At 40.7% G+C, this 10,873-nt stretch overlaps 1 protein-coding gene across 4 annotated transcripts in view; it reads right to left on the reverse strand.

Annotated features, from left to right (window-relative positions):
• Window positions 1-10,873, reverse strand: part of Ulk2 (unc-51 like autophagy activating kinase 2) — an 85,867-nt gene that overhangs the window by 13,216 nt on the left and 61,778 nt on the right. For all 4 annotated transcript variants that reach the window (XM_021175563.2, XM_021175564.2, XM_029483193.1 and 1 more), the window contains one exon: window positions 2,869-3,018. In XM_021175563.2, coding sequence (XP_021031222.1) covers window positions 2,869-3,018 — 150 coding nt within the window. The remainder of the gene's footprint in view (window positions 1-2,868; window positions 3,019-10,873) is intronic.

Consider the following 10,873-nt stretch of genomic DNA (forward strand, 5'->3'; position numbering starts at 1 on the left):
CCTGCCTCTGCCTCCCAAGTGCTGGGATTAAAGGCATGTGCCACCAGGCCCGGCTTAAAAACATTTTTCTTAAGTTGTTTCTGTGTGATAAGTGCTTCAAAGTAGGAATGGAATTTTCAAAGTGTAAACATAAACTTTTTTGTGTGTATGTGAAAGGATCTTTTAATGTATCCTTGGCTGTCCTGGAACTCTCTCTATAGACCAAGCTGGTTTAGAACTCACAAGACTTGCCTGCCTGTCTCTGCTCTCCAAGTGCTGGGATTTAAGCATGCATCACTACCCCAGTCTTATAGACCTGGGGTTCTACTACAGCTCTTCCTGAGACTAGCATCTAACTGTCTCAAGCAGCATTGGGTATGCCTACTAAACCACATCATCTCTGGACCTTACACTTGAAAAATATGCTGATGAGCTGAGCCCTGTGTGGAGAGCTTTTGAGGCTATGTCTAGAAGTTTGGCAGGAATTTGACATTGGGCCATGCAAGACACCCAAGTAAGCTCAGGCAGGAATTTGATTTGGGGCTAGAACAAAGAAGTAGGCTTCAGGCATGAATATGATTTTGGGCTAGGATAGGGAAGTAGGCTTAGATGTCTCGGCCACCCTGATAAACCCTAAGAAACAGTGATTGCAGGACTTTGTTTATTGCCTTGTGAGTTCTTTGACTATTTGTGTTTGTTGTCTTGCTTGTTCCTTAACCTAGAACTGACCTTATTATTTGCATGTAACTAAAATGGTATAAAAGCAGATTGGGAAAAAATAAACCCGCCTCAGCCTCAGCTGGGGTCATGCTATAGTATTGTCTAATTGTCTTTTTTTTTTTAAATCCTCAATCTAGACCTGGAGAACCTGTTGACTGACTGAGCTGGTTGGTTAGCCCTGGTGGCAAATGTCTTTAATCCAAGCACTTGGGAGGCAGAGGCAGGTAGGTCTGTGAGAGTTCAAAACCAGTCTGGTCTAGAGTCAGACACCCCCCTCCCATATGAAAAAAAAAAAAAAAAGAGACAGAGAGACAGAGAGAGACAGAGAGAGAGAGAAAGAGAGAGAGAGACAGACAGACAGAATTTTTTTTAAAAAAGTAATAAAATGGTAGTTTATTATCTAAGATTTAGAAGTATTTTATTGTTTTTTGTTTTGTTTTGTTTTACTTTGTATTGCTTGGAGAGAGGGCAGACCTGGCAAGCCTAGAGTCCACTCTGTATTTTTGAATATCTGTATAAAAATGCTTTAGTTCTACCTTTTATTATCTATCTTTCCCTTATTAATTTATAAGAACCCTGATTAGTAACTTATTTAGAATACAAGAATCTAGAGAACACAGAAAGCAGCACACAGAATTAAGACACATGATCACTTCAAACCCACACTTAATACTTGTTAAAAAGAATCTACTATTTTATATTTTGTGTGTGGGTATGTACACATGATGCAGGCACCTGCAGAGGACAGAGGAATTGGGGGATTTGGATCCACCGGGACTGAAGTTACAGACAGCTGTGAGCACCACGTGGATGCCGAGAACTAAACCTCTGGAAGAGTAGGCAATGCTCTTAACCAACCACTAGTCAACTCTCTAACCTTAATCAAATACTTTCTTCTTCTTCTTCTTTTTTTTTTTTTTAAAGATGTATTTGTTTTATGTATATGAGTACACTGCAGCTGTCTTCAGACACACCAGAAGAGGGCATCAGATTCCATTACAGATGGTTGGGAGCCACCATGTGGTTGCTGGGATTTGAACTCAGGACCTCTGGAAGAGCAGTCGGTGCTCTTAACCACTGAGCTATCTCTCCAGCCCCGTAAAATAAAATTTAAACCAAATCTGGTGGCATATGCTGTACTTGGGTAGCTGAGGTAGGAGGATCTCAACTTTTGAAGCCAGCTTGGACTATACTGTAAACTCAAGGCCAGCCTGGGAAACACCAAAAAGAAAGGTGTGTGTGTGTGTGTGTGTGTGTGTGTGTGTGTGTGTGTGTGTGTGTTAGGGGTGGGGGAGTGAAGTAAGCCAGGTGTGGTGCCACACACTTTTGGTCCCAGCACTAAGGAGGTAGGAGTAGATGATCTCTGAGAGTTCAAGGCCAGTTTGGCCTATGTAGCAAATTCCAGGTTAGTCAGGACTCCATAGTGATACCCTGTCTTTAAAAGTGTCTGGGGGAGGAGCTGGAGAGATTGCCAAGTAGTTAGAGCATCCACTGCTCTTCCAGGGGACCAGCTCCCATATGGCAGCTCATAACTGTCTGTAACTCCAGGTCCAGAGGATTGCATACCTTCTTCTACCACCTTGGACTCTAATCAGGTACAAGGTGCATATACATACATGCAGGCAAAATAATCATATATACAAAATGATGTTTAAATGGGGGCACATTGAGGATGCCGAGTCACACACCTGCATTTCCAACACTTGGAAGGTAGATGCAGGAGGATCAGGAGTTCAAGGTTATCCACGTGAGAGGGGCTGGAGGAACCTGGGAATAGAGTTCAGTGGTATAGCACTTGTCCAGCATGTGGGAGAGCCTTGAGTTCAATTTCCAGCACCACAATAAGTAAATTAAAAAGTCTTATGAATGAGGTAGTGTACAAACCAGTCATGCATATCGATTTTCATGTAGAAGTCACGTCTTACTGAATGTTATACTGCATATAGATAGACACATGTAAATATACATATAGTATATATTACCTTACAAAGTTCTCCCTAACATGTATATTTACTTCTGACATATAACCTTTGAGGAAGGTAAACAGCTATAATCACTTTACAGGGACAGAAAGCAAAGGCAAGAGAAGTGAGGGGATTTGTCTGAATTTACTACACTGTCATCAGAGCTAATCACATAATGTTCTGAACTACAACAAGTGAGCTTTACCTGAGGTGGTTCTTGTTCGAAGGACCATATGAGTACAAGTAGGGGCTGTGGCACTGTGTGGAGGAGACCCCACGGTGAAGAGGACAGCTCTGGCGCTTGCTGCTGTTCCTGCTGGCAATGCCAGCATAACACCACAGGCTCCTGCAGGAGCTGCAACAAAAAGTTGACCAGATATTCAATTATATTCATAGTATGCCTACATATAATTAGAACATAAGGAAGCATACTTTTATTAATTTCAACATTTATTTATTTATTTAGGTTTTTCAAGACAGGGTTTCTCTGTGTAGCCCTGGCTGTCCTGGAACTCACTCTGTAGACCAGGCTGGCCTCAAACTCGGAAATCCGCCTGCCTCTGCCTCCCAAGTGCTGGGATTAAAGGCGTGCGCCACCACTTCTCGACAATTTATTTTTAATTATGTGTATGTAATGGAGCATTTACACAATAGGTGTTTACCAAGGCTAGAAATGTCATATCCTCCTGGAGTTGGAGTTATAGGCAGTTGTGAGCTGTCAATAATGTGTGGATGCTGAGAGGCAAACTTGGATCCTCTGCAAGAACAGTAAGTACTCTTACCTGGTGAGCCACCTTGCTATCCCCATTTAATATTAATTTTTAGAATTCTAATATATTTTTTTGAAACAGCGTTTCTCTGTGTAGCCCTGGCTATCCTGGAACTCACTCTGTAGACCAGGCTGGCCTCGATCTAATATTCATTCTAAAATTAGATTATTCACTATAATATTTTCAAGTAAAAATACTTATTTTATAGAGTCAGTAAGTTTCCCATGGGTCAGCATATGAAAGTGCTCGTCACCAAAGCTGACGATCTGCATTTGATTCCTACTATCCACAGAGTAGAAGAGGACTGCCCCTGCCAAGTTTTCATCTGACTTCAACATGCATGTATGCAGTGATATGTACACGCCTACATACATACACACATACATATAAAAAGTTTAAATATAACTAAAAAGAGTTGGGTGTGGTGAGTCATATTTATTTATTTGATTTTTCAAGATAAGTTTCTCTGAACCTTTGGCTGCTCTGGAACTCACTCTGTTTACAAGCTGACCTCCAACTCAGAGATCCACCTGCCTCTGCCTCCTGAGTTATAAGATTAAAGGCATGTACCAGCTAGGCGGTGGTGGCGCATGCCTTTAATTCCAGCACTTGGGAGGCAGAGGCAGGCGAATTTCTGAGTTCAAGGCCAGCCTGGTCTACAAAGTGAATTCCAGAGAAACCCTGTCTTGAAAAACCAAAAAAAAAAAAAAAGGCATGTACCACCACCAAGTGGCTGATGTGTCATATATTTAATCTCAGCACTTCAGAGGCAGAAACAGGCAGGTCTAGGAGTTCAAGGCCAGCTTGGTTTACACAGTGAATTCCGGGCCAGACAGGGCTATATTGTGAGACATTATCTTGGAAAAAAATTCTGTAATAAAAGAAGCCCAGTATTCAGTGTTTTGGATAATTAGAAAATATCTGAACTGCAAGTTATATATGTTGATAATTAGAAAAATTAGACAATGAAAATGGGAAATAAAAATACAAAGGTAAACAGCACAGATTAGAAAAACATAAAAGTTTAAACAAAGTCTATCCATTCCGACTAGATCTGACGCTTGTGAGAGAAGGAGCACAGGCACAGCAGGTGTTGACCGGGCAGAGGCTGATGGGGTGAGCTTGGATTAAATGAAGACTGGGTAAAAAGTTCCCCATCCAGCAAAGCATGCAGAATCAGCAAGTTTAAGTTCAGAGCCTCTCCACATTCAGACATCTAAAAATTATTACCTTTATGGGACTAAAGTCAAAGATTTATAATACATATCAACATGAAAGAAGACACCTTATAACTGAGGGGGACAGCTAAGTAAGACTTCTAGCTTTGCTTGCCTTCACATGACAATAAATTATTTTTTTAAAGTTATTTAAGTGTAGGAGTGGTTTGCTCAAATGCATGTATCTGCACTACACACGTGCCTGGAGGTTAATGGCCGCCAAAGGAGGGTGCTGGGTCACCTGTACCTAGAGTTATCAACAGTTTCGAGCTCTCATGTAGGTACTGGAAACTGAACCTGGGTTCTCTGTAAAAGCAACCAACACTCTTAACTACTGAGTAGTCTACCGATCACTAATTTTGAAAGATTAGGATAGAGTCAACGCTATATACACTTTACCTAGTACGACAAGGCTGTGAGTTCAATTCCTAATACTACAACCTGGTCTGCATTGTAAGTTCCAGGCCAGTCAGAGCTACAAAGCAGGAGATAGCTGGGGAGATGGCTCAACGGTTAAGAGCATTGACTGCTCTTCCAAAGGTCATGAGTTCAATTCCCAGCAACCACTTGGTGGCTCACAACTATCTGTAATGAGATCTAATGCCCTCTTCTGGAGTGTCTGAAGACAGTTGCAGGGTACTTATATGTAATAAACAAACAAACAAACAAACCTTTTAAAAAAAAGCTGAACAATATGTTATCAGTCTCCTATTAACTTTGGTGCAGATGGCACCTCTGACAGAAATTGCCTAAGAAATTAACACTGTTCAGTGTCAAACAATTAATTATGTTGCCTTTCCTTATTCCGTATCTTAAGCTGCAAGGCTAACTATCTCTCTAAGTAACTGAAGGGACACAGAGCACACAACTTACAGGTGAGAAGCTTTCTGTCTCCATTTACAGAGCATAGAACTTTAGATAACACTGGGATGTGCATCATCTGACAAACACACACCTCCTATTCCTGCTCCTTAACTAAAAGTAGAACTCTGTTTACTGTGCAAGAAAATAATGTGTTTATTGCAGAGACTGGCCTAGAAAAGGAAGTGCTCTCCAGAAGGCGGAAGGTATGAAGCCTGGATGCTGGCCAAGCACATTGTTCCCTGATCACTGCACTTTCAATTTCCCCTTCCCTGATGGGACAGTGAGTGATTGGACTGAGTTCCCTAAGATTTAGTTTTAGAAATATTTATTTTATTGTACACATGTGTGCCTGGCTGTATGTATGAACATGCAGGAACTTATGGAGGTCAGATCCCCTGACTAGAGTTACAGCTGTGAGCCAACAATTGAGTGATGGAACTAAGCGTGGGGCCTCTGCAAGAGCAGTAAGTGCTCTCAACTGCTGAGCTATCCTTCCAGACCCCACAAAGGAACAGATTTGAGGACAATATCCTCTTCTATCTTCTGAAGTCCATAACTAAACTGATTGCTTTCAACTATAGTCTCTGAGTAATGATTTTCAAGTGGTGAGCTTCAAAATCTGAACCCTGAACTAATATAAAAAGAAATTCCTGCAATGTCCATCCTATCTACAAGAGAGCACCACACACTTAAAGAGCTCATAAACATTCTAGGGAGTAAGAGAATAGTAAGTAAAAACTGTAGAGAACATACAAAGATTTAGAAAATGAGGCAGATACTCTATTTAGTGTAATGTCTTCAAGGCTTTTATTGTACCATGTATAAGAAGTACTTAAGAATGGGGCATAATGGCACATGCTTATAATATGAGCACTAGAGGTGGAGACAATCTGATCAGGATTTAAGGTCATCCCTGGCTACATAATGAGATCAATGCCAGCAACATTTCAAAAAACAAAAGTATTTAAGGGTGTTTATTAGTGTACTCTAAGACCCACTGATGTTATATTTTTTGGAAGGCTTGAAATTTTCCCTATAATCAACAATTTTCACTTCCACAAACTGAGACTTCATGGTTAAAGAAGAAAAATGTGTAATTATAAATGTTAACAAAGTTCATGTTCAAGAGAAAAAGAGAACATGAATTATCAAGACTTATGGATGGCTAGACATCCTTAAAGAATGTTTCATAGCTAATAACTTGGATTTAAATTATAACATGTGCATATAAAACTATTATGCAATATACATTTTTTATAAAACTAAGAAAATTAGTGATCACTCAGATAAGCTGTTTTCAAAAAATTGTCCAAATACCTAGTGACTGAGAAGAGTAATTCCTAGATTATTCACATGAAAAGCTCCTTCCTTCACAGATCTACTCCTCAGTAAAACTATACTGAAGAAAAAAATTCTTACATAACTACTTAATAAAATATCTGGACACTCTTCAAATCATCTTAAAACCCTGTGTCCACTTTCACTCCCTGGGCTGAAAGTAGCAAGTGGAGAGTAAGAATTTGGAAGGTGAGCTGCTTTCCTCAAAGAGCAGCATCATGGAATCATACGCTGTCTTGCCTGAGACATGAGGCGGGCATCTCTTGTCCTGCACTTCCTTACTGTACATGCCACCTGCTCACTGGGTGATGATCATGCTAGTACTTCTAGTCAAGCAACTCTAATGCTATGTTATAACGACAACAAACAATCAGAGTCGAAGATGATGAAGTAGCCTTAGCTGGCCTGAAACTCACCATGTAGACCAGACTGGCCTCCGACTCAGAGAGATCCGCCTGTCTCTACCTCCTAAGTGCTAGGATTAAAGAAAAGTAAGTACCACCACTGCCCAACTGAAGTGCCTTCTTTAAGCACCATCTTACTTCATCACAAGAAAAGCAAATTCCTGACAACAAAATGTTTTAGGAGCTCAAGGGAGACCACATCCATACAGCTTCTATTAGAGCAAATTATTATAGCATATTGGTATCTATATAATATATTGTTATTATTGTTTCGTTTATTGGTTAACATTGTTAATTTCATACTAGCCCTAATTTACAAATTAAACTTTATCATGTATGTATAGGAAAAACCCCATAGTATATAAAGGGTATTTCAGTATCCATGGTTTCAGTCATCTGTGGTGGGTCCGACAAGTAGAGGAACTACTGTATAATAGCAGAAATCAAATTCAATACAGAGACTCAACAGTGAATAGGTTCAGCAGCCCTAAAGAATTTAAGAATTTAGGGATAAAGCAACAAAGTATGCAATCAAAAGATCAGTATAGGGGGCTGGGGAGATGGCTCAGCGGTTAAGAACGCTGACTGCTCTTCCAGAGGTCCTGAGTTCAATTCCCAGCAACCATATGGTGGTTCACAACCATCTGTAATGAGATCCAATGCCCTCTTCTGGTGTGTCTGAACACAGTGACAGTGTACTTATATGCATAAAATAAATAATCTTTAAAAAAAAAAAAAGAGCCAGGCAGTGGTGGCGCACGCCTTTAATTCCAGCACTTGGGAGGCAGAGGCAGGTGGATTTCTGAGTTCGAGGCCAGCCTGGTGTACAGAGTGAGTTCCAGGACAGCCAGTGCTATACAGAGAAACCCTGTCTTGAAAAACCAAAAACAACAACAACAACAAAAAAATCTCTGGTCTATTCATTCTGTGCTTAACCTTAATTTGCCTATCTGTGCCTGACTTATTTCACTGATCATACTGCCCTCTGGTTCTACCCATTTTGACATAAATGACAAGGGCTTACCTTATTGTATAAACAATATTCCACTGTACATCAGTACTATATTTTCCTCACAGACACATTCCTTGTTGGACATGGCTTGCTTATTGTAGATACTGATCCCTAAGTGAGTGAGTGCAGAGGTACCTTTGGCACAGTGATTTTATCTCATCTCCTTTGGAAATTTGCCCAGTAATGGCACTGTTGAACAGTTCTGGGGAGGGATGCTACATCTGAGCTATAGAGTTCAGTCACTATGTGACAGTTCTATAATTAGCAAAGCAGAGCAGTTCACAGTGGTGGGGCCACAAGGTAGGAGTTATTCTTATCACCAAGGATCAGGAAGGAGAGAGCAAGACGGCAAGGAGCAAGGAATAATACATCCCCAAGAACTTCTATCTAGTGATTCACATCTTGCAGGTGTGCCCTCCTACTGAAGTTTCCAAACAGACTGACCACTTAGTTATCAAGATTCATGTTCAGACTATGAATCTACAGAGGGTGTTTCAGACTCAGGTCAGAGTAGTTTCTTTCGCTGTGCAGAAGCTTCCGAGTGGATACAACTCCTGGCTTGTTTTGAGATCCTAACCAAAAAATTCTTTGCCTATACAATGCCTTAAAGTGTTTAATTTAGATACTTGGTCTATTTTACACTGACTTTTAACATAAGGTGAGAAAGAGGGGTGCAGCTTCACTTACTGAAGACTGTCCTTTCTCCAGACTACTCTAGCATTGTGATACACAATTTATTGGAGAAAAAACTGTTATTAGAGTAACGAGGCATTTTCAGCAGATAATTGTGACACTCAGGCTCAACACAGTAGCAACAAGAGGCAGCTGCGAGACTGCAGTGGCATTGTTTGCACTACCTTATTCACGCAGTTATGCTTTATTTATAATTTTCTTAACTGAGTGGCTCCACGTATACTATTTTCAGTATTTTAAAGAGAAAGAAACTGAAAATATAACCAATGAATGATGGTGAAAAACTACGCAAACTTCATTTAAGAAGTTAACCTCGAGCCGGGCGTGGTGGCGCATGCCTTTAATCCCAGCACTCGGGAGGCAGAGGCAGGCGGATTTCTGAGTTCGAGGCCAGCCTGGTCTACAGAGTGAGTTNGCATTTTGGCCATTCAGTCTCACATTTGCAAGCAATTAGAATACAAGGCTGGCTAGGAAAAAGTTAAGCTTCAAAATGATTCCAAATATCTGATTTTGTGTTCCAGCCAGAGTCCAACAAAGTTTTTTCGAAAACTTTAGCCTTCAATTTAAAAAACAAAACAAAACAAAAAAACACCAAAAAAAAAAAAAAAATAATCCCAAACACCTCAGGGGCTAGGAATACATAACAGCTGTCTAACATACATTTGTTTAGTTCTCAGCAACACACACACACACACACACACACACACACAAGCCCCTACCTACCACCATATAGTATAAAGGCAAAGTGAACAGTAAACATAGTAACAGTGAAAACACAAAGAGAAAATCTTGAAAGCAGAAAAGTAATCTGTCATTCAAAATAAACCCAAATAAAAGTTCTGGTTAACTTGTAATCAGAAGTACTGGAACCCCCCCCCCCCCAGGGGAGTGGGACAGTGTGAAATGCTGAAAGAGGAAACTGCCAACTAAGGATCTTCATCTAGAAAATTCTTCAGAAATGGATCTAAGAGCTGGGGGTTACAGCCTCATCCGCATGAAAGCAAAAAAAGAGCAAATCACTGACTTGATGTCAAACTAACATACTTCTTATTGGAGAGATGGTTCAGCAGGCAAAGTGCCTCTCTCATGGTCCTGGGTTTGGCTCCTTAGAATGCACAGGGAGCTCAGCATGTCTGCCTCCCCAGCACGCCTCAGTGAGTGGGAGGTGGAATCAAGACACTCTCTGGAAACTCATGGCCCGGTGAGCCTAGCACAGGTAGCACTGAATAAGAGACCTTGCCTCAAACACAGGGAAGGGGAGGAGGGGCAGCACTGACTTTCACACACAGAGCTACATGCCTCATTCTCACCAAAAACATGAACACACACAGATTTTTAAAAAGAAGATAAAATAAAGATACTCCTAAATAAAACATAATTAAGAAAAATTTGAGTCCAGCAGACTTGTTACTTTGACAAGAAATACCGAGCAAAGTTCTTTAAGCCCCAGAAGGTAATCCATGTAAGTGATAGGGAATGAAAGTGCATCAGATGAAGGTAAGTATGTAATTACTAAACAATACAACCGCATCCTCCTCCTCCTTTCTCAAATGACCTGAAAAGTAACCATGGAGGGGTAACATGCATGGAGCTGGGAGAGGGCTCAGCAGTTTAGAGCATGATGCTCTCACAGAGAACCTCAGTTTGGTTCCTAACAGTCACATGGTGCCTCATGACCATTGTAACCCATACACAAACACAGTGTATGTATATACATGAAGGCAGAATATTCATAAACATAAACATAAAATAAATAAATCTAAAACAGAATAGCATATAATTCTGTTGTTGGACTGATCTGTAACTGTGATGGTTTGTATATCCTTGGACCAGGGAGTGACACCATCTGAAGGTGTGGCCTTGTTGGAATAGGTGTGACCTGTTTGGAATGGGTGTGTCACTGTGGGTGTGG

The sequence above is a fragment of the Mus caroli genome, chromosome 11, assembly GCF_900094665.2.
Source record: "Mus caroli chromosome 11, CAROLI_EIJ_v1.1, whole genome shotgun sequence".
In the NCBI taxonomy this organism is placed as follows: Eukaryota; Metazoa; Chordata; class Mammalia; order Rodentia; family Muridae; genus Mus; species Mus caroli.